The sequence below is a fragment of the Erithacus rubecula genome (assembly GCF_903797595.1).
Source record: "Erithacus rubecula genome assembly, chromosome: 14".
Lineage (NCBI taxonomy): Eukaryota > Metazoa > Chordata > Aves > Passeriformes > Muscicapidae > Erithacus > Erithacus rubecula.
This window is the reverse complement of record NC_136666.1, coordinates 15,392,140-15,413,156: the sequence shown is the minus strand read 5'-3', so window position 1 is coordinate 15,413,156 and position 21,017 is coordinate 15,392,140. Positions and strand designations below refer to the sequence as shown.

At 39.3% G+C, this 21,017-nt stretch overlaps 1 protein-coding gene and 1 long non-coding RNA gene across 8 annotated transcripts in view; one reads left to right on the top strand and one right to left on the bottom strand.

Moving 5' to 3' along the window:
* The window catches only part of RNF111 (ring finger protein 111), a 38,499-nt gene extending 22,577 nt beyond the window's left edge, over window positions 1-15,922 (bottom strand). For 4 of the 7 annotated variants that reach the window (XM_079318461.1, XM_079318467.1, XM_079318463.1 and 1 more), the window contains exons 1-2: window positions 15,637-15,921; window positions 6,487-7,382 (exon numbers count right to left, since the gene is read on the bottom strand). In XM_079318461.1, coding sequence (XP_079174587.1) covers window positions 6,487-7,363 — 877 coding nt within the window. In that variant the 5' untranslated portion in view covers window positions 7,364-7,382; window positions 15,637-15,921. Of the gene's footprint in view, window positions 1-6,486; window positions 7,383-14,987; window positions 15,020-15,636 lie in introns of all 7 variants that reach the window. The other 3 variants (XM_079318462.1, XM_079318466.1, XM_079318464.1) reach the window with 3 other exon arrangements.
* Window positions 613-13,116, top strand: LOC306808191. Its single transcript, XR_013775922.1, has 3 exons — window positions 613-1,698; window positions 11,607-11,689; window positions 12,251-13,116. It is a non-coding gene; the product is annotated as an uncharacterized lncRNA (long non-coding RNA).
* Window positions 15,923-21,017: the final 5,095 nt, after the last annotated feature.

Genomic DNA, 21,017 nt, shown 5'->3' with positions numbered 1-21,017 from the left:
TGGTTTTTCCCTTCTCACATCCCCAAATAGTATTTCATAGTACACGCAAGACCAAATTTCAGTTTGCAAGTTTTGCATTTCCCATTGAGACCTTTTAACATAATTAAGTTTTGTATGTGACTATTAACCAGGAACAATCAGCAACTTCATCACAAGTTTTTTTCCCCTCTTTTAAAAGCCTTTTTCATGATGGAAACCTAGTGCTCAGCTGGCCTAGGGGAAGGGATAAACTGCACATGCTCAAATCCAAATCTGAACATGTGTAAAACTATAACCCTTCCCTTAAAAAGAAAAACACACTCTTGTCTAGGCCCTACCTCACAAAGACAGTAAATCTGTCATAATAAAGTGCTTTGTTAAGCAGAATATAACTTTTGTAATAAAATAAAGATAATACTGGACTCTGAAGTCCAATACTTAGATCAGTAAATGACACATTTTTCCCTAGAAAGTTGCAAGACTACTTCAGAACAGAAATTGCTATGTGCCACTGATAGATCAACTTGCTGAGAAGCAAGCTTTAGAATCTAATAATCCAGAAGCTGTAAGCAAGAGACTAAGCTTTGCACAGTATTACATGTACAATACATATAATTATACTACTATTTAACTGTAAAAGACCATGGCATAACTCCAAGATTAATCAATCATCCCAAGTATCCCACCAAGGGCATAAATAATACTGGTATAACACCCAAATTTAGATTTGGCTGACTGTTGTCATTCTCAGAGGGTATTTTCACAGCTGTTTTGCAATTACCATGGAGTTTAACCAGTGTGGATATTACATGTAAAATAATAAAAGACAATAATTTCAAATGAGACAGTCTGATCAAGTCTTAAGTGAAACCATAAGAGATGTAAAATCAGCAGTCAAGTTCCAGTGACAGAGATGACTTATTTTGAGTTCCAAGCTTTCACTGGACCAGACCAAGAGACCACTCAGGTACATGTTCTCTCTGCCAGCTGCAGCAGGCAAAAAACTATGCAGTCAGGGCAGAAAATTCAGGCTACAAAATTTTAACTAAAAGCTCTCACACCACCCAGCAGCTACAACATCACAGATGTCAGAGCACACATTCTTGTCCAGTCATTGATGATGGACAGCTATCAATAAGTCTGCTGAATCCCTTTTTGAACATAGGACTATGTGCCTCTACAGCCACTTATGCTCATGAATTAAAGATAATGACTTGGATAGTCATTCAAATAATAAAATTATATCCTGATAGTATTAATGAGTACTGTCTCCTTTCCATCTCTAATGTCTTGAGCTAGGAATGGCTGGTAGCCATGCTCTGAGCCCATTAGCACAACACCACTGTGTGAGGAGCCATCCTCTGTCACTGGGCTGGTCATGTATTTGGTGGCTTTGCTCTCTTTCTCAGGCTCTGAAGGTTCTGTGAACCAAGCAGACAGACCAAACACATTTGTCCTTTCCCTCCCTAAATGTCTCAAGTTTCCTGGGAGCCAGGAGGATCACTCCCTTCCCCTGGTGGCCTTGAAGCTCCCAGGCTGGAGGCCAAGGGAGTGCTGTTGGTGACAGCCACAGCGCAGGAGAGCCGGACAGCGCCCCGAGCACTGGCCACAAAATCCAGCAGCTACAACCCCGAGTGGAACCTGGACAGAAATGCCACCCCCTCCCCTCACTGGTGAAAAGGGACACCTCTGTCATCATCTGCTTCTTCTGAGGGTTGAGTGAGTGACACATGTTTTTTTATATGGGTTTTGAGTCTAGATTATGATATATTGTTAAAGCCAACCACACGTTAAGATTTGACCTGATCTGCAGAGGGTCCAGGTGATTAGAAATTTTAACTTAGTGGCAGTACAAATTTTGTATTATGCTATTTACAGATTGTAATACATAGATTCTACTTATAGAAATCTAGTGCCATGCCATGCTATCAAAATCCTACTAGAAAATGAAGACTTAATTGTAACTAGGATTTAGTGCTGTCAACACTCTGGCAAGAATCTGTCTGTTCCCTTAGGGTTGTGTGATGACAGTTTTTCTCTACCTGAGACCTACTTGGAATATACCTTCCAATAGATGTACATGATGGGAAAAATTTTCCAAAGTACACAAACTGCTCAAGAGTCTGCACCCTGGTGGAAAAGACAGGCAACCACAGTTTAGGGGATTCTGTCCAACTATGAGCCATGCTAATTCAAGCCTGTACCAACAGTTCTTAAGCTTGCTATAAAATCAGTCCTATGGGCAATGCCACAACAAGCCAATTCTACAAATAGCATCTTTTTAGCACAGAAAGCTGCAGCAGGGCTGAAGTGAATTCCACACTAACTTCTATTACTGTAGCTATTTAAAGCCCCAATTCACAGCAGATGGATAAGCAACACTGATTAATGTCCACTGCACACAAAGCCAGGTGCTTCTTTCCTCACTACTTCTCAGTTTGTCTCCAGCAAGCAGCATGGAAAACAGGATACTTATACATTTGCTTATCCACTAATGCTATTGAGATAAAAGGTTGGAATTATGAGCTGCATCAGTTGGTGTGAGAAAAGGACTGCATGCTGTAGTTTGTAGAAGGGATTAAGTGAAAAATAATCAACTCTAACAACAGGCAGCTCATTTCCACTTAATACCTGTTTATCTTAAACCTGTTAAAATAACCTGAGCATGAAGCAGTATATGCTTAACATTTTTACCAGCCTCTGGTTGCAAAATACAGAATGCCTATATTCAATGTTTTTTGGGAGACAGACAGCAAATGTTAGAAAATCACGATGACAGTAGTGAATAAACACTGTCTTATCATTCTAAGCAGCTTTGAACAAAATTTGGAGCAGCTTCTCATCAGCATTACATTCTAAGAAAAACCTGTCTAGCATCAACTGCTCAAAAATGCAAAAAACACGTCAGACCCTGAAGGAATCTTAAGTTATTAGGTGAACAATTTGAACAATTTATGACAATGCAAAACTCTACAAAGCTTCTTTTTTCTAACAACACTTTGCTGTTTTCCACAGTTCTGCTTTTTTGCAAATCAAGAATGAAAGGTTAAAGCATTGCTCCAATTTAAGCCTTTGCCAGATTTCCCTCCACAGATTGCATCCAAATGGCAACCTGAACTCTTTAGATCCAAGATGAAAATCAAATACCTGCAGAAGCAGAATATTTGTATTACAACATAAGAGATCCAACAACAGCAAAAGTTGAATTTTTCCACCTTTCATAGGCAAAGGTGGAGGAGGATTATTTCTGCTGGTGTGTACACAGGACTAGAGAAAACCTTCTGCACCACCTAAGCAAAACAGAGAATCAAAATTCATGTTTCCCAGCAAAAATGCTGCTGCTTGCTGTTATTTTAACTGCAAGCCCAGTATTGCAATTGAACCCAGCTGATCAACACTGCAATTAGAATACACACCCCTGCAGACACCTGCACATTCAGCTGTAAGATCATTAAACTGCACACAGCTGGTTTTACACTGGCCTTATGCTCCCACCTTCTGCCTCCCCTGAATGAGCTTCAGCTGCCTTTCCCAGATGTAGGGGAACAATGCCTTCTATGGCACACACTTGGTACAACAATCTCATCTACTCCCAGGTGTCAGGATGTACTGTTCCAAAACAGAGTTTCACCAGAAGAATAGCTAAAGCCCTAAGAGAACAGGAGGAAAAACCTCATATAATTCTATCTTTTTTTGGTAAATGTTTTGTTAAACAAATAACCTCCCCCCTCTTCACATCTCCGTTAATATGATTTTTCCTAAATTAGCCAAGTTAATTCTATTAATTGTAGGGACATACTAAATACTTCTTTGGTTTAAAAGTCTGTCATTTTAATTTCTTGCAACGGTCAGGAAGAAAATGGTTTCCAGAACCAGTCTAAACTAATTTAACTTAGTAGTTCCTTAAAGGCACTGTATCTTTAGTTAAGCAAAGAAATATTTTCTGCAATATCCTTAATGCAAATTGCTATTCAGTAGGCAACAAGATTGATTACATCACTTTGAAGCCTGCCTTTAAAAAAAAAAAATAAATCAGTTATTACCATATCTTTTTAAACTGTACTTTCTTTTCCAATGATGATGATGATTATTATTCTCCTCCTTTCCCAAGTCTGTCCTCTAGCACCTTTACATATATGCCTAAGGCCTCATATTCTTAGCAGAAGTTATTTGCCCTTCAGCAGACTGTAAATTCAGCAGATACGTGCCAATGTAGAGCAAAGAAATTCTGCCTAACATTAACAAGCTCGTGTAGCATTATTATCCATACAAGTCTTTCCTCATATTGAAACCCCATCATGCTTGCTCACTGTACAGAGAAGTTGCATAGCTGTTTTTCCAGCTGGCCCCATTTCTGTCCTAATTAACTCAATAACCAAAAATGCCTTATATAACAGCACAAAGCTACAAAAAATGTTAATCACATTTTTATCTTGCTAAAAATAGGACACTTCCACAGAGGATGTCTGCTCAACTTCCTATTATAAAGGCAATGTAAACAAAATGCTTAAAAAACTTTCCATCAATATATATTTCCACTGGAAAAATCCCCACAGTATTCACACACACTAAGCCAGAATTGCTTGTCAGCTCCCTGCAAGTGCTGGTCCTGGAGTACAGGCATGACAGGACACAGCCTTTAAAGCAGACCTCCTTTCAGTTACAATTCATGTCAGTATTCTAATCTAAAATTAACTGGTGCAGAACTAATAGATTTTTTCATTCATGACATGAAAACACTTTCATTAATTAAGTGTGCTTTTTAAGTAGTATAAAAGTTAAACCATTGGACTTTTCCACATCTGTGTGGAAGGAAAGTTGTTATTGAGCCTACATCATTTTAGTTTTATATAAAACTCCACCCTCTGAAAATTGTAAGAAACCATTAACTTGGAAACAAATGTGCTAACACAGTACTTTCTTGAATTGGCTTTTCATATAAATGTATGCATATCCCCACACACTGATTATTTACAAATCATATTTTTCAATATGGTTACATATGTATGTCAAATATAACTTTTCTAGGCCAAATTAATTTAGATTCCCACAAATATGCATCAAGATAATTAAGGTAGTGCAATAATTCTTCTGTTTCAGAGTTATATATGCTCAGCCCTAGCACTACACAAGTAAGATTTTTTGAATTACAGATTTTACTTCTTGTATTTAAACATCACAGACATTATTTCCTACTGCAACAAATAACAAGCAACAATCTAGACTTTAGTACTCTGCTTCTGTTCAAGTGTAAATCCTGTCCTAACATGAATCACAGAATGACAAGGTTAGAAGAAACCTCCAAGATCATCAAGTCCAATCCATGCTCTAACCCCTCAACTAGACCATGGCACCCAGTGCCACATCCAGTCTCCAGTGACTCCACCACCTCCCTGGGCAGACCATTCCAGTGCTTATCACTCTTTCCATAAAAAACTTTTTCCTAATATCCAACCTATATTTCCCTTGGCACAGCCTAAGGCTGTGTCCTCTCGTTTTTTCAGTGCTGCCTGGAGAAAGAGACCAACCCCACCTGAGCACAGCCACCTTCCAGGAGTTGTGAGAGTGATAAGGTCACACTTTTTTTTTTTTTTTAAACCTGTCCTTTTATTTTCTGCCACATTTTCTTAGAGGAATGATCAGCACAGCCTGATACATGGTTTCACTTATTAAAACACATTTGTCACTAGATAAAACACATGGTTGCACAGATTAACACCATGCTGTGTTCTATCTACTTCTCCATGCTCTAAAAAGCTGAGCTAAAACAAAATGCACAACTATTTCCAGTTGGCAAATTTAAGATAAATGGAAGTCCAAAAAAACCTCTGAATTAACCAAAAAAATAACACAACAAACAAACAAACCAGGAAAAACATCTAAAACAAACCAAACCAAGCAAAATCATCCCCCAAAAGTCTTCCTCCAAGCACTCAAGGATTCAGACATATTAGAAAAGTAACTGTGTAAACCAGGTGCCTTGAATTGATCTAGGTAAAACATTTGGTATATATACAATACTTTTATCTCAGTACTAAAGCTACCTTCATCTGGAACTTATTTCAGCTCTTATAACAATCAACTTTTTTATTCATATTTTTCTAAAATGTCGAGTGCAGTTAAATATTAGAAGATATTTCTACATTCTGAAAATAGAATTACCACAATCAGTTCAAAGCTAAACATTTTTAATAGAATTCAACAGCTAAAAAAAATAGAAATGGATCAACTCAGCAGCACGTGACTAATCAGACTTAGCAACTTTCCACTCTGTTCTTTAGAGGCCATTAACTTTTACATTCAAGATTTTATATTTGCTATAATTCTACTGTAAGATCTGAATGTACTTCTCCTATCAAGAATTTATGTTGTAATGCCCACAGTACTTGCAGTAGGTCTATCTGTAGTATTAACTTCAACAAAAACTGCTCCAAAGATCTTATAAAAAAAGCCTGTGTGCACAATGAAAGATAACTAATACAGAATACCTCAAGAATTTAGTTTTACCTGAAGGAACAGCTGTGCTGTTCTGGTGGTTTTCACCAGCTGACACAAACAAGTCTTCCTCCCCCTCAGTAGATGAACTGGAGGAAGATTCAGTACTGAGATCATTCTCACTGGAGCTGCTAGAACTGGGGAGTAAAGCGTACTTTCTTCGAGCTAGCACTTCCCGCTTTTTCCTCTGCATTAAAATTCGTTCTTTTTGGTTCTGTGTCCGCTGTGATGAACTTGTTTTCACAACTCTCTTCCTATATGGAAGTCTTCTTAAAGAGCTGTTGTGAAAACAGGGCCTTTTCATCAGTAACCCAGGTACAGAGTCTGCCTCAGTCCGAGGCCACTTTTGTGACCTTGCACTGTGAGTTCTGCTTGGAGTATTCAACACTGCCTGAGGGTGTCTCACAGGAGCATCTTTTTCTTCATCAGATGTTACTGTGTCAGAGTCTCCAAAATGCAAGCTAGATGAAGGTGAAGAGATACAGTCACTAAAAGAAGAATCATTGTCTTCACTCTGTGTTTCTAGATGCTGTCTCAATCCTAAGATTCCTTTATTTTCTTTATCAGGACAGTTTTGAGTGTATGAAGGACCAGCCTGCTGGCTCTTGCGTTTTTTTCGCACCACAATAGGTTTTTCTTGGTCTGTATGGTTGCCATTCATGTCTTTTTGCTTTTGAGAATCACCACACAAGTGAGAGAACTCATTCCCTACTTTACTGGCAATCATCTCAACTTCTGCAGTGAAGCTTTTGGCTGCCCCAATAGGCTCAGGGTTCAAGAGGATCCCCTTCAGACTCTCCTGTCTCTTTGGTGCATCAGAAGGAACTTCACTCTTCATATCCGCTTTTAGAGTATAGACTATATTACATTCAGGAGTCCATTTAGACATGGAAAGATTTAAGAAAGGCCTACAAAATAAAACAGATAAGCATAAAGAAAAGAAGCATTAGATTTTTCAAAAGCAAAACTAAAGAGAAAACCCATTTACTGCTACAACTAATTATCCAGTGATAATGGCAAAATAACAGTAACCAAAATAGAACTGTTTCAAAACATTAAAAATACTCTCTGACAATGCAATTTTTCATTAAGACAGAACTCTTATAATTTGCATTGAAGAGAAGTTCTTGTGGTCAGTGAAGCCATCATCACAGAGCAAATACTGGTCTATGTCACCTGCAAAAGCAATTATGTCTGCTTTACTGATACTTAAGCATGGCAGTTACAGGCCACTGCTTATAGAAGCTACCTGAGTTTTGGCTAAACAGCTCCCATAGCCATCAACTAAAATAGATGCTTGTTAAATAAGGCCTGTATCTTCCCCTGCAGCAGAACACATGGACAGTAAATACTTCAACACAATACACAGGGCTGTAGGGTGTCAACTGAGCTATAAAAGTCAGTTACTCAGAATTCATCATTCTCTTCTGACATGAAAAGGAATATAACACGAGAGATTTTGAACCATTACTATTTTGGGGCAAAGTAACAAAAATCCATTTATTACCTTGAGTCTCTTTTAAAAACCACTACACATTAGCAGTGCAGTGTACAAAGCTATTTTCCTTCCATGTACTTTTGACTCTTACACTCTGTTAGAAACTGAGTTTATCATAGCACATGTTCCCTTAGCAGTCACTATTGGGCAGGTTCCCTTCCCTGTCAAAATATAAAGCTACCAACACATAACATTTGCCTCAAATAAATACTTTTGCACTGGAAGACACAGACAACAGCAACCTCAGTAACAGATCCAAGTTCAATCTGCTTCATCTGACATCTCTGCCTTTGGTTTAAATTCCCAAAAGGGAATGATGAAACAATTCAGTTCCCATTGTGAGAACTACTGAAACTCTTTTCTGTAACTAATATCAGGAGGTTTTATGCCTCAGCTGAATAAGGCTGTAGTAGATATTTGACAGCTTACAGCAAGTTGTGCTGAACAACCAAAAGGCTGCTCAAGAAAACATGTGGAACAATGCCTTAAGTGGATAAGGCTGCCTAACGCAGCAGCTGGTTATATGTGAAGCTACAAAAAGCACCTGAGCTACCCAGAAAGAGCAACAACAGCCAGCCAAAGGCATCCTGACTGGCCTGAGAAAGAAAATCTGGCTGTCTACCCTTGTCAGCTGCAGCTCTTAAAGACAGTCCATCACCATGCCTGTCCATACCTTCACACACATGCATCATCTTTCCTTGAAAAGATGAAGAGCAAGACTTCCATTTTATCCAGTTTCTAATAAGGGGAAGAATACAGCATTCAGACCTTCCACAAGCACACAGAACAAGCAGTACATAGTCCTTTTCCTGATCCTCCCAAGGTCACCTTTTAGCTCTGTTATTTATGCACCACTGTTTCACAGAAATGTAACAGTCTAGTCAGTCTTTACACCCCAGACCAAAAGCAACACAGACCTTCCCACAATAACCCTGTATTTCATCACAAGTTTTTCTAGAAAATCCACAAAATATCTCAATTTTGGGGGAAAAATATTTTATTCAGAAAGCTTGTCTTTGAACACTATCATAACTTGCCACCATATACTTTGTGTCCAACCTATACATAACTGTTTCCCAGCATTTTAGCATGATCACTTCAGAATCAAAGAGAACTGACATCTTAATTTTCTTAAGAAATCAAAATCTGAACATTTTCTCATGATGTGAGCACAACCAGGGGTTGATTTATAAAGGATCATACTCTACTCATTGGAGTGCTACTCTCCCCTTTTTATTGTTAAAGTGGAAGAACCTCCATCATCATGAAACCTCTGTATGCTGAATGTGATTATCTTTGCATAAGCTCTGTTTACATTAGTGCAGAGGCCACTGTGCTGAAATACAGATATAGGTATTTAAGTTACAGCAAAAAATTCAGCACAACGACATTTGCAGTACTTTGAGAAACCTCAAACTACTGTAACATGAGAAAAACTTGGAATTATTGCACAGTGAAAACTAGTGCATCTGAAACATTATTTACTGGCTTAGTTTTATTCCAACAGGCAGCCTATGTACACCATCGCCAGTTAACATAGATTTTTATGTGTGTATTTTGTATATTTTTACTCTTACAACCATGGAAATTGAACTAAGTAATCAAGAGCTCTTCATTTTTGCTAACCAGTAGAGGTTGAAGGACTGCTTACTCACAGGAGATCTGCTGCCTTCCAACTATAAACTTACACAACAGCTTAAACAGGAGTGCTTTTGAGGTGAATGGCAACAATCAATAATGGCAAACAAACCATTCCTTCACTATTTAGAAATGCTACTACAAACTTTCAACCAAAAAAATTGACCAAAAAAAGACAAAAGCTGGACTAGATTTCAATTCATTAAGTATCTAGAGTGGTTAGAAATAAATAGCCATTTTTCTTCTTCTGCACAAAAGACAAAATTTCAGAGGGACTACAAAAATATTATGCAAAATAATTATTAGAATGAGCTCATCTGGTGTAAAAACATTTAGAAATTCCTACAATCTACTTTAAAAGTAATCCTCAGAAGTTTTTTCAAAAAGCAGCAAGATGTAAGCTCAATCAGCATTAGTGTTCCTCCTTCCTAATCAAAACATTTTCTATTGACTTAGTCCTGCATGTTTCCTCTCAAAGTTTTGATTTACTACCTTCTTTTAAGCCATTATAACTCAATGACTGTTAAGATAGCTACCTGAAAACTAAAATAGTTATTAAATTCTCCTGTCAGGTGTATGACTATTCAGAATTACAAAGTGCACATGACTTTTATCCATTCTTTTGAACACTTAAAACCATTGATATTAATCATTCCAAGACTAAGTGCAAGAAAAGTCATGCAAACTGGGAAGTCCTGGAAATAGTTAAGTCACAAAACAAGGTCAAAGAGAATCTTTACAGCAAGTTTATCACATATCAAAGCAAAAAACATTTGAGTTCTAAGATAGAGCAAAGGATTTTGTCATTAATAATTAATTTCTTTAGAAGCAATCAAAAAGTTTGTAGCATTACAGCACTATAAAATAGTAAAATGCTTCATTATACAACATAACTCAGTTTTCTGGTACAAAACTGGTTGAAGAATACATGTGATCTGCTGTATCATTACTCTGAAAATGCATTTTCAGTGACATTCTGAAATACAGTCAACTCCCTTCACCACCTAGAAAAAAATCTTGCATTTGTTGTCCCTTTATTTGGTTCTAACTCGTTTTCTTTGCATATGGTCACTGAATTTCCAACTAACTTTTAAAACTAATTCCCTTCCCTGATATGCAGCCTGTATGAGATTTTACTTTTAACATTATTTTTACTCTGATAAGCTAATACTCATACTGTTAAATTCATGAGAAAAACCTTTCTTTCCTCTCATTAAAAAGATGTATTCTTATTCTCTCAGCAAGGCTTTTCCATTAGAAATATCAAGAAATAGGAAAAAGGTTATAAAATTCATACAAGCCTACAGTATTGTAAGAAAACCTAAGCAGAGTTACTTTCCAATCTCAAGGCAGCCAAGCAAGATTGATTCCTGCATGGCCCTGACACACTGGAGGGTGGCAGAAGGATTAGGAGCCACTTCAGAAGTTGGACTCCCAACTCAATCCCACAGAGATTGTATCTCAGAGCCATCATGCCCTGCTGCTTCAACAAAGTAAAGAATTCACTGAGCAGATCACAAAAACTCTTCCACTCATTTTCCAAAAAGAGGCAGTCCTGTCCTACTCATTTCATTCTAGCAAACAAGGACAACCTGTATGCCCATGCAATGCAGAGTAAGTGACAAGAACAAAAACATCTAATGTTCAGTTCCATTATCAGGAAAACAAGTGTAATCAGATTTCAAAATTTTATTGTGTTCTTCTTCACTTTTGGTTGTTCCTCACTTTTTATTACTTCACTAGAAAAAACAAGGCTCTTATACAGCTTGATTAACTACTAAATTTTAGTATCCTACATATTGCTCCTTTAATCTTTGACAAAAAAAAATAAAGTAACTGATAAATTAAAGATCTATGCATTTTTTAAAATAGCAACAATCAGAAGGTAATCTGAAATTCCATAATGTTTGCATTGATATTATGTATCTTTATTGACAGGACAATATCAAATACCATTGCAAACCATTCTCAATGTCCTTTCTGTGCTTTAATGCAGACATGGTGATGACTCCATTTTTCAATGACAAAATTACCAGAGAATTCTCCGAGCAGAATACTTACGTTCTGCCCTATTGAAAGGTACAGTATTTCAGAATAACACACATAGTATGAGTTACTAACTGCATGATAATGTTCTGGAAACAGGTTCTTGCTGTCCAAAGGCAGCCCACTACATCCAGCCCAGACAGAAGGGTCTGTGCTTTGCAGAGGTGCTACAGCTACATGAGTCACAGCAATGCAGGGAGGCCCATCCACTCCCTGCAGGCAATTCTAGGAGCCATCACTGCCTTGGAGAGTCTGCTCCTGAAGTGAAACAACATAATTTCTAGTACAATACTACCCTTACTAACCTTTGCAAAGCCATCTCAAAAGTCAGATCACAGTAACTGTACCATCAAGTACTGTAATGAACAGAACACAACCTCTGGACCAGCAAAGTCTGCTTAATCTTATCCCTGAAAAAAATTCCTCTGGGACCTTCAAGGTGTGCTTACTGATGTGTAAGTCAATTCTCAGCTCATTAAGCAATTATCTTGTAATAGAAATGTCAGTACCATGTTGCCATTCACCTCTGAGACTGAACAGCCCTGTACTCCTATGGAGAGACTACTGAAGTGTCTGCCTCACCTCTCCCAACAGAACCCAGCACATTACAGCTACAAACAGAAGAGCTCTTCAGGACAGGGATCTATGGCCTGGCTCCAGCTGAACTGACAAAATGCACAGAGCATGTGCAGCTGGAGGCACCTCCTGTTAGATGCTGAGCTATGACCAATGCTGCAGAGCCCTCCCAGCACAGGTGAGCTGTGCTGCAGTACAGAGTCACTCCAAGGCCATAAAGGCACCCAAGGAAATCCCAGCCTGAATCAAGCATTGCCATGCACACACCCACCTGGGCAAGGAATCCATCTGCCTTTGAACGGTGGATGCAAGCAGGTGTATTTGACAAACATGGTGCTCACAAGCACATTCTTCAGCCTAGACACTTCTTTACTCTGTCCTAGGCTTAAATCAGTTAGCTACATTAACACTATGTAAATCATGGGTTTAAGATAGAAGCATTATGATTTGGCAATCAGGAATGCTCTGACTTCAGTGAACTCCAAGACAAACTTAACAGCATTGAACTTGGGAATAAAAAGTTACAGCTTTATAAAATAATGACAAAAGGCAAGTTTTTATTGGAACTTAAGACCTTAGCTAGGAATTCTGCTTCCCAAGACAGCTAGGGAAGTCCTGAGTTACATGGCCATCAAAAATTATTTTTAAAATTGTTTCTTAGTCCCCTGGCATTTTTGACCTTTGAGGTATGTGTAATTCTTCTTGATGTAGTGTCATTTTGCAAACGCTCTGCGATAAAGCTTTGAGGAGCAAAGTTAAACATGATCTTTGCCACAGCTGCTAGTAAGAGCCTTTCAAGTGAGAATTGTGAAATTAACCATTAGTACAGTTTTATGCTGTTCTTTAGCAAACCCATGAGAAGGAGGGGATTTTATAGATACTAAAAGGAGTTTCAGGGGAAAGGACACTGCAGCAGACTTCTCCATTCTACAACAGACAAAAGTGAACATTTTATCAATCAGCAGTCAAATATTAGGACTAAATTGTATTGGGGAAAAAAAAAAAAAGATAGAAGCAAATAGCCCTTACTGGCCTCTTGCTAGTAAAGCCATGAACCAGCCTTCTCAGATTTCACTTGGTAAACACTTAGTAAGGAAGACATCATTTTTATTTAGAGCAATTTCTTTTCCAAATAGCATATACTACATAAAACAACAAAATAATTGTTGTTTATCACCAGATCTGTAGTGGTCTGGCTGTTTGCATGTCAGTAAGGTTGAAAAGAGACAATTACTCAAAGTTGTAATCTCCCAAATTCTGTTGGTGTAGCTGCTTCCAAGGCTTATAGTGCTCTTGTAAGAAACACAGAATGTATCCACAGCTGAAGTATTTTAACTAGGGAACTTCCTTCAAGGTTAAGTACAGATTGGTGTTTTTCTTGGTGAGCTCAGGTTAGGCCTAGCAGAGAACCCTAAGGAGCAGAAGGAAAGGAAGAAAAGAAAATGTTTCTTTCCCCAACCCAAACTTTTGCTGACAACTCACTTAAAGGAGACTGCACATCAGGAAAGCTGTGAGGAACCCTTTATATAACATCTGCCTATGGCAAATCCATCTTCCTGTATTACCCCCTGTTTACAGGTGAATTAAATCATCCTGTTGCCCATCTCATCACCATTCCCTCCCTCAATTTCTCCCTATTTATTCAACTGTTTGACATCCAAGCCTCTATAATACATCAGCTATGGAGGAGGGCACTATCACCTCTACCTTCCTAAAGGGAAATACAAACAACTGAAATGAAAGATTGTACATCTTGGAAAAAGAAGGCAGCAATGGCTGTCAGCTAAATGTTAGTGCAACACAGCCACCTCCAATGAAAATCAACTGCTATAACTGATCTGGTTATGTAGGTCAACAAAGTTACTAATCAAAGATAAAGTGCAAGTCAGTCGTGTTAAGATACACTCTTAATACACTTCAACAAATGCCATTGCTTCATACAAGATATATTTCTGAAAGGTCAGAATGTTCTCATCCATATTTGAGAGGACATGCAAAATATGCATGAACCCTGTTTCACCCTCAGGCTCCCAACACCAGATACCTCCTCAGCTGTAGCTGCCAGGGCTTCAACCATCAAAAAAAACCCAGATTTTTAAATATGTGAGACTTCAAGAGTTTTAAAACAGAAGCTTGGTGCCTTATACACTATTATTTAATTAAAGTGAAACATAAAGTGTTCCTACAGCCTTTCCCACCTAATGAAATCTACAGGTGATTCTATACTGTGGATGAGTGCACAAGACAGGTGACTAGATGTTCACTATGTCAAATAAACCAAGATCACTTCTTTCCCTATCAATCCTTGCACACCTACAAGAATTATCCTGTCTAACAGGGTTTGCTTTTGTTCCCTCCCTGCCCCAAGATCTTATCCAAAAAAATAAGTGTAAAAGCACATAAATTTCTTAAACTGACAGCAAGAAGGATGGATATGTGAATAACAAGATGTCATTTCTGGTTTTAATAGGGGCAATTCATTGTAACTATTTAAATTAGTTTTCCTGAAAAAGCTTTCTACTAAGTATCCAGTATTAATACACCTTAGGAATTTTCTACAAGTTACAACAAAGACAAGGCAAAACCTTATTCTGCACCTGAAGCGTTCTGCTTTTCTTTAGTAGTTTATAATACAGATACCATGACAAATCCAGGTCTACACAATGAGCAGTCAACTCTTCTATTTTTGGCCAAATCTTTGTTTCTGAAATAATTACATAAGAATCAAATTATTCTACTTACAGCAAATTCTTACCTCCTGCATTATGTCCTCTTCTGGAGGAGTACCTGGATATCAGGAATTCAGGGTCTCATTTAATCAGCTAAAGCAACCAGGCCTTGCTTATAATTTAATAAAATCACTTCAAACCATGGAAGAGCTTACTCAAACAGCAAGAAAATTCCACGAATGCATGCTCAGCCCTAATCACAGAAACACAGACACTTAAAAGAGTATATACCCTTCACACCTGCCCTAGTGCAACAGTGACAAGCCTACGAATCTCTGAAGAGCCTGGCCTACGATTCTGAATGAACGTTACTTCCTTGTTTATCAGGCAAAAAACACATGAAAATGGTGATTTTCTTAAACATGGGTTAAAAGAACACCAACTTCGCAAACAAAACAAATGACGTCATAATAAACCCGATTACGCACAGAAATAGAAACTCATTTCCCTAAGGGAAAAATTTGTGACAAATTTGTGACAAAACCCTAGAGAGTGCTGCGGCCGCCCGCAGTGAAGACACCGCTTTGTGCGTCAACGAGGCGCTGAATAAAAAAGGAAAAATACATTCTGCGTGAAGTTCCCACCCGCCGCACAGCCCCGCCGGTCACCCTGAGGGAAGCGGGGGAGCCCCGCCCGGCCCGGCCCCTCCCGCGGGGTCCCCGCCGCCCCCCGTACCTGAGACAGCGAGGCCGCGGGGGAAGGGGCGGGTGCCGCCGGCGCCCTGCGCAGGGCCCAGGGGTAGAAGCGGCCTCGGTGGGCGCCGCAGTGACCCCGCGGCGCTTCCCGGCGCGGCTCGGGAGGCCGCAGCGTCCTCGCTGTGCCGGTGCAGCCGCTGCTCCCGGTCCGGTCCCGCTGCGGCCGCTGCGCCGGGCGGGCCCCGCTGTGTTGTGGCGCAGCCCCCGCCGCTCCCTGCCCAGCGCAGCGCGACACTCGGCGCTGCTTTACAGCCGCCCGCAAAGCGCAGCCGCGCCGGCGCGCGCCCCGCCTCCCGCCGGCCGCGCCCCCTGCCGGGCGGCGGCGCCGCCGCAGCGCGGGCTGCTGAGGGGCGGGCGGGTCGGGGCGGGCTCACGGGAGGGCGGGCGGCACGGCCCTGGCTGTCTTCGCTGCTGCTGCTTTTACGCAGCTGTGAGTAAGTAAAGCGGAGGTGTCAGAGCATGGGCCAGGCTCTGCTCGGTGGTGCCGAGCCACAGGACACAAGGCGCTGCGCAGAAACTGATGCACGGAAAGTTCCACCCGACCTGAGGAAGAACTTCACTGCGCAGTGAGCGAGCACTGGAACAGGCTGCCCGGGTACCAGAGCTGGACGCAATCCTGTGCCGTGTCCTCTGGGATGACCCGGCTTGAGCAGGGAGGTCGGACCAGAGGGGGACCCGCTGTGGTCCCCAACAAGCTGACCCTGTCTGTGATGTCCCCTTCTAGGACTTGTCTAAAAACATTCGTGTTCTGCCCAGTGCTATGTCTTCTCTTGACACCGCAGCATCTCACAGCTGCCTGTCCTGGAGCCAGTGACAGCTGTGAAGGAATGCCGACAAATCCCAGCTCTCCATCCCAGCTGTTTAGAAATAGGAATTTCTTTGCCTTTACTGCACAATGCAGTCACTGACTCGGGATGAGGTGAGCCTTCTCTCTCATCGTTACTGATGTACACACAAACCCGTCCTGTACAGGGGCCATGTGTCACACGGACACCACGGCAAACACCTCAGCTTTGGGAAGGCTCTCATACAGCAGCAAGCCTGAGTGTTTGCTAATTCTACAATGCCAAAGGCCGGGATATCTCTCTGCCAGAGATGACCTTTCATCAATGTCAGGGTAGCATTCCAGCTCCAGGCTGGAACACTGGATAGACAAGGGTCATACACTCTCAGTGACCAGCAGCTACATAAACGCGAGGCTTTGGAGCACAAAGGTACAGTCTGGTCTACCAATAGTTAAAGATATTACTCAGAACACATGGCACCAAAGCCATCAGTACACAGCAGTTCCAACCTGCATGCATCATTGCAAAAGCAATGGTCACTGTGGAAAAATGCATGTTGACACTATTAATTGCATTAATTTCTGAAAGGAATTTCCTTAAAGCAAAAGTGCATAAAACAACATGGAAATTAGGCCCAACTTCAATATATGTCCAAAAGTGTACAAAATGCAAAAGTGCTATAGCACATAAATGATATGAAAATAAAGACTCTTTCAGCTTTATGTGTGAAATGAGAACACAAGAAGTGAGACCCACATAGAATGAAGGTAGGGAAAAGTATCACAGGTTATTTCATGTGGCTCCATGAGCAAAGCAATAATTCATTTCAGTATGCAATAAAGACAATAACACTGGTTATCCAGCATTAACTTGCTACCTTTCTCTACATATTTCTTGTGGTGTTGGACAGTTTGTCTTTTTTAAGCCATATCACATCCAGCTAATTTCAGTAAACAAAGACTGAACTACAGATGAAAAAAACAATAAAAGTGTGGAGAACATGAAAACCGCGACAGACAGTGAGAAGAACAACATATCATTCAATGGAGGTCACTAGTAGCTTGACTATGTAAGCAATTTCAATATTTTCCATTAAGCACTAGATCCAAAGTTGGAATACTTTACTAAAATTCAGCTAAAATACTCTAATAAAAATCAGGGGAAAAACAATCAAGACAACGTATGGGAAGAAGTTAATCACCCTGAGGAGTACTAGAAGCAAAGTAAAAAAACATCAAACACAAAGAATGTGCACATGAATGTTAATGACCAGAAGTTTGGGATATTTGTCAGGCAAAAGGCAATTGGATGCAACCTTCAATTACCAATGTAATTAAGTAAATGACCATCAGTCAACAACATGATGTAGACATGAAAAAGCAAATGTGTCTGTATAATAATTTAGTCTGAATAATTTTCAGAGAGAGAGAGAGGTTTCAGTGGTATTGCAAAAATTATTCCTTATGTAGTCTTGCAACTATTTATGCAGTTTTTTTTTAAAACATGTATCCTAGGCAGATGAACTCTAGTCTTAGTGGGACACTCGAGAAAACACAGTATAGATAAAATGAGAGGAAGTTAATACAATTTGGCTGGATTGCTTTAAGAAATGAGACAGAGGAGCATTGTGAATAAGCTGATCAGAGACTAACACCAATAAAAAAGCACACCAACTAGTTATGTATTTACCTATTTAGGTAATAATTGGTTTGAACAGTCATGCCAAAGGTGACAGAAAGGTCTCTATTATTGGTAGAGAAAATGTATAGTCACTCTCTGCTCACCAACTGAACGACATACAAAAGATCATTTCAAAAACAAGTGGCTAAAATTTTCAGTTCACAAATTAAAAAGCAAATGCAGTCCAGTCTTGATTTTCTCCCAGAGCAAAGTTATAGCAGCCAAATGATCTGTAAATGTTCCATATATGATTCTGTAGACCTTTCTGTAACATAAAGGCAGAATTTCCAGGATCTATATTGGCTAAGATTTCCTAACACCTATTTCAATATGGACCACCAGCTGACAAGAAGCTAGTAATTTGTGGGCCAGTCACCCTAAAACAAACTCTTGATAAAAATTAGTTTGTCCATTATTGACTGGTTATTAGCCTGATTTTTAAAGAAAAATTATGTAAAAAAATACTTTGGTGCCCAGAATTATTCACTATTTTCAAAAACAAACCTTCTATCATGTAAGTTATTTCTGCCATTATCTTAGTATCTTGCAGAGACAGACAGTTGTCTTGAAAACAGGTTATTATTGATTCCTTGGAACAAACCAAAACATTCTCCTTCTCACATCTCTTAGGTAAAGAAAACCAAAAGATTAAATGGAATAATTCTAAATCACTAATGCAAATTTCAGAATGGCTTTCAGGCTATTGTGTCATCAGTTCATACTGACCTCTTCAGCTTCTAACTACAGCTGAACATAAACCATTTATATGCACACCCCAGGGCCTGGCAGAAGTAAAGACATGGAGAAGAAAAGGTCTGATCCAAGATCAAAACATGCCAGCCAGCAGGAGATTGCACTTTCCATTTCTGGCAAAAATACAAAAACAAAGGTAAGCCCCTTATGCTGAGGTACATTCTGCTGGGGGAGCTGTCACTTGCAGCCAGGGTACTCTCAGTATATCCTCGACATTTACATCAGGTGCACTTGTGTAGACTTAAGGTCTAGCATGTATTTATAAGCATATATTTAAATGTTTGCATGAGTTAAGTCAATTCACAGTTACTAGTAATATCTGTAAAATGTAAAGTCCCTTGTAATATATTGTGAGGATGATACAGGAAACCAGATAATACAGAAACATTTATGTGTTAGATCACAGAAAAATTGGGATTGATACTTGGATGATAAACAGTCACAGCCCCAGTCAGCCCAGATGAATACCTTACCAGTGAAAATGGAGAAACGGGGAAGAGATAAAAAATCCTGAAAGATTTATATATAAAAAAATTCTACTAGGAAGTAAGAAAAGAATGATCTTTTACACTTGATGGTAATGTGATTAATCAAAATGTTTGATTCAAATGTGATTAATCAAAAAGATTTCAAAAGCTCTGGAAAATAACATGCACCACTCAGGTAATTGTTATTTTTAAGATATATGGAGAACCAAAATACCCTGCATGTTAGAAACAGCACTTTCACAACACATGACTTTGGAAATTATTCAAATCCCTACTAAGGTCTCAGTATCTTTCTGAGATTATCTGGCAGCTTAAGTATTTAAGTTGCCATATAATTAAGAAGGTGTGGTGTATATAATTACTTGGAAATAGCTAGTTTGTTGACAATATTTTTAATAGTTCCTTTTTTTAATTCAAAACCAAATATGTCACCAAGCTCTTAGTAGAGAGATCATGAGATATTCCTATTGATTCTTCTAGTGCTTGTACAATAATGGGGTCAAAAATATTTTTGTGTTTTAATGATGCATCAGTGGTTATTTTTAGAGCAATTAGGTTTGAAACAACCAAAAGCATCCTGCATTTAATTATGTGACTTTACACTAAGAAATTCAATAGCCATTTCCTAGCATGTATGTATAGTTTCAGTGGTGAAATATAGGATAATATTTGTGTTTGGTTTACAATTGGATTTATGTTCTTTTCCTTGCTGTTCTCTAGAAGAATTATAACGAGAACAATTGAGAGATCAGAAATTCATTTTTACATCCTCCTCTGACTGCTCATCATGCAGTACATCAATAATACATCAAAAAGAAAACTATACATTCAGAGTGGAAAAAGCTATTTTTTATAGCACTGATACATATTAAATTATCAGTGATTTTTAATTCAAAGTGTATCTATTGTCAGGCATTCACTGAAATATCTCAAATAGTTAATCTTGCTCTATCTGCAGTTGAGAGAAATAGTGCAGTTTAAAATCATAGCAACCATGACATGAGAACTGGGACAAGACTCAATGTCTTTCACAGTAAAAAGGATTCTTCCTGCTATTTCAGTTAATCCAGCATCAGCCCAGCCTCACTCTTTTAGAGAGGGTTAGACTGAAAAAGGAACTGAATCACTGTATAATATATTCCTGGAATAACTAACTTTAATTTGTCAGCCCCCAGTGCAGATCCAGGAAAGGAGGCCCCGCCCACCGGGAAGAGAAATTCCCAGTTTGGGGCTGGAATTCCAAGGGTTTGGAGTTTAAATTCCCAGGGGTTTGGGGCTAAAATTCCCCAGGGTTTTCAGGCTGAAATTCTGAGAGTTCCAAGCATAGAATCCCCAGGTTTTTGGAGCCAGAATTCCAAGGGTTTGGGTCATAAAATTCCCAGGATTTTGGGGTTGAAACTCAAAAATTTTTCGGGTTGGAATTCTAGGTCTTCAAAACTTTGAAGTCCCATTGTTTTCGTGCCAGAATTCCTAGACTTTGGGGCTGGAATTTCCAGATTTTAGGGCCGAAATTCCCAAATCTTTACAACTGAAATTCCTGGGTTTTAGGGCTGGGTATTCCAGGACTTTGAGGCCAAAATTTCAAGGTTTTTGGGGCCAGAATTCCTGGGGTTTTGGGGCAGGAATTCCCTGGGTTTGGGTCTTAAAATTCCAGA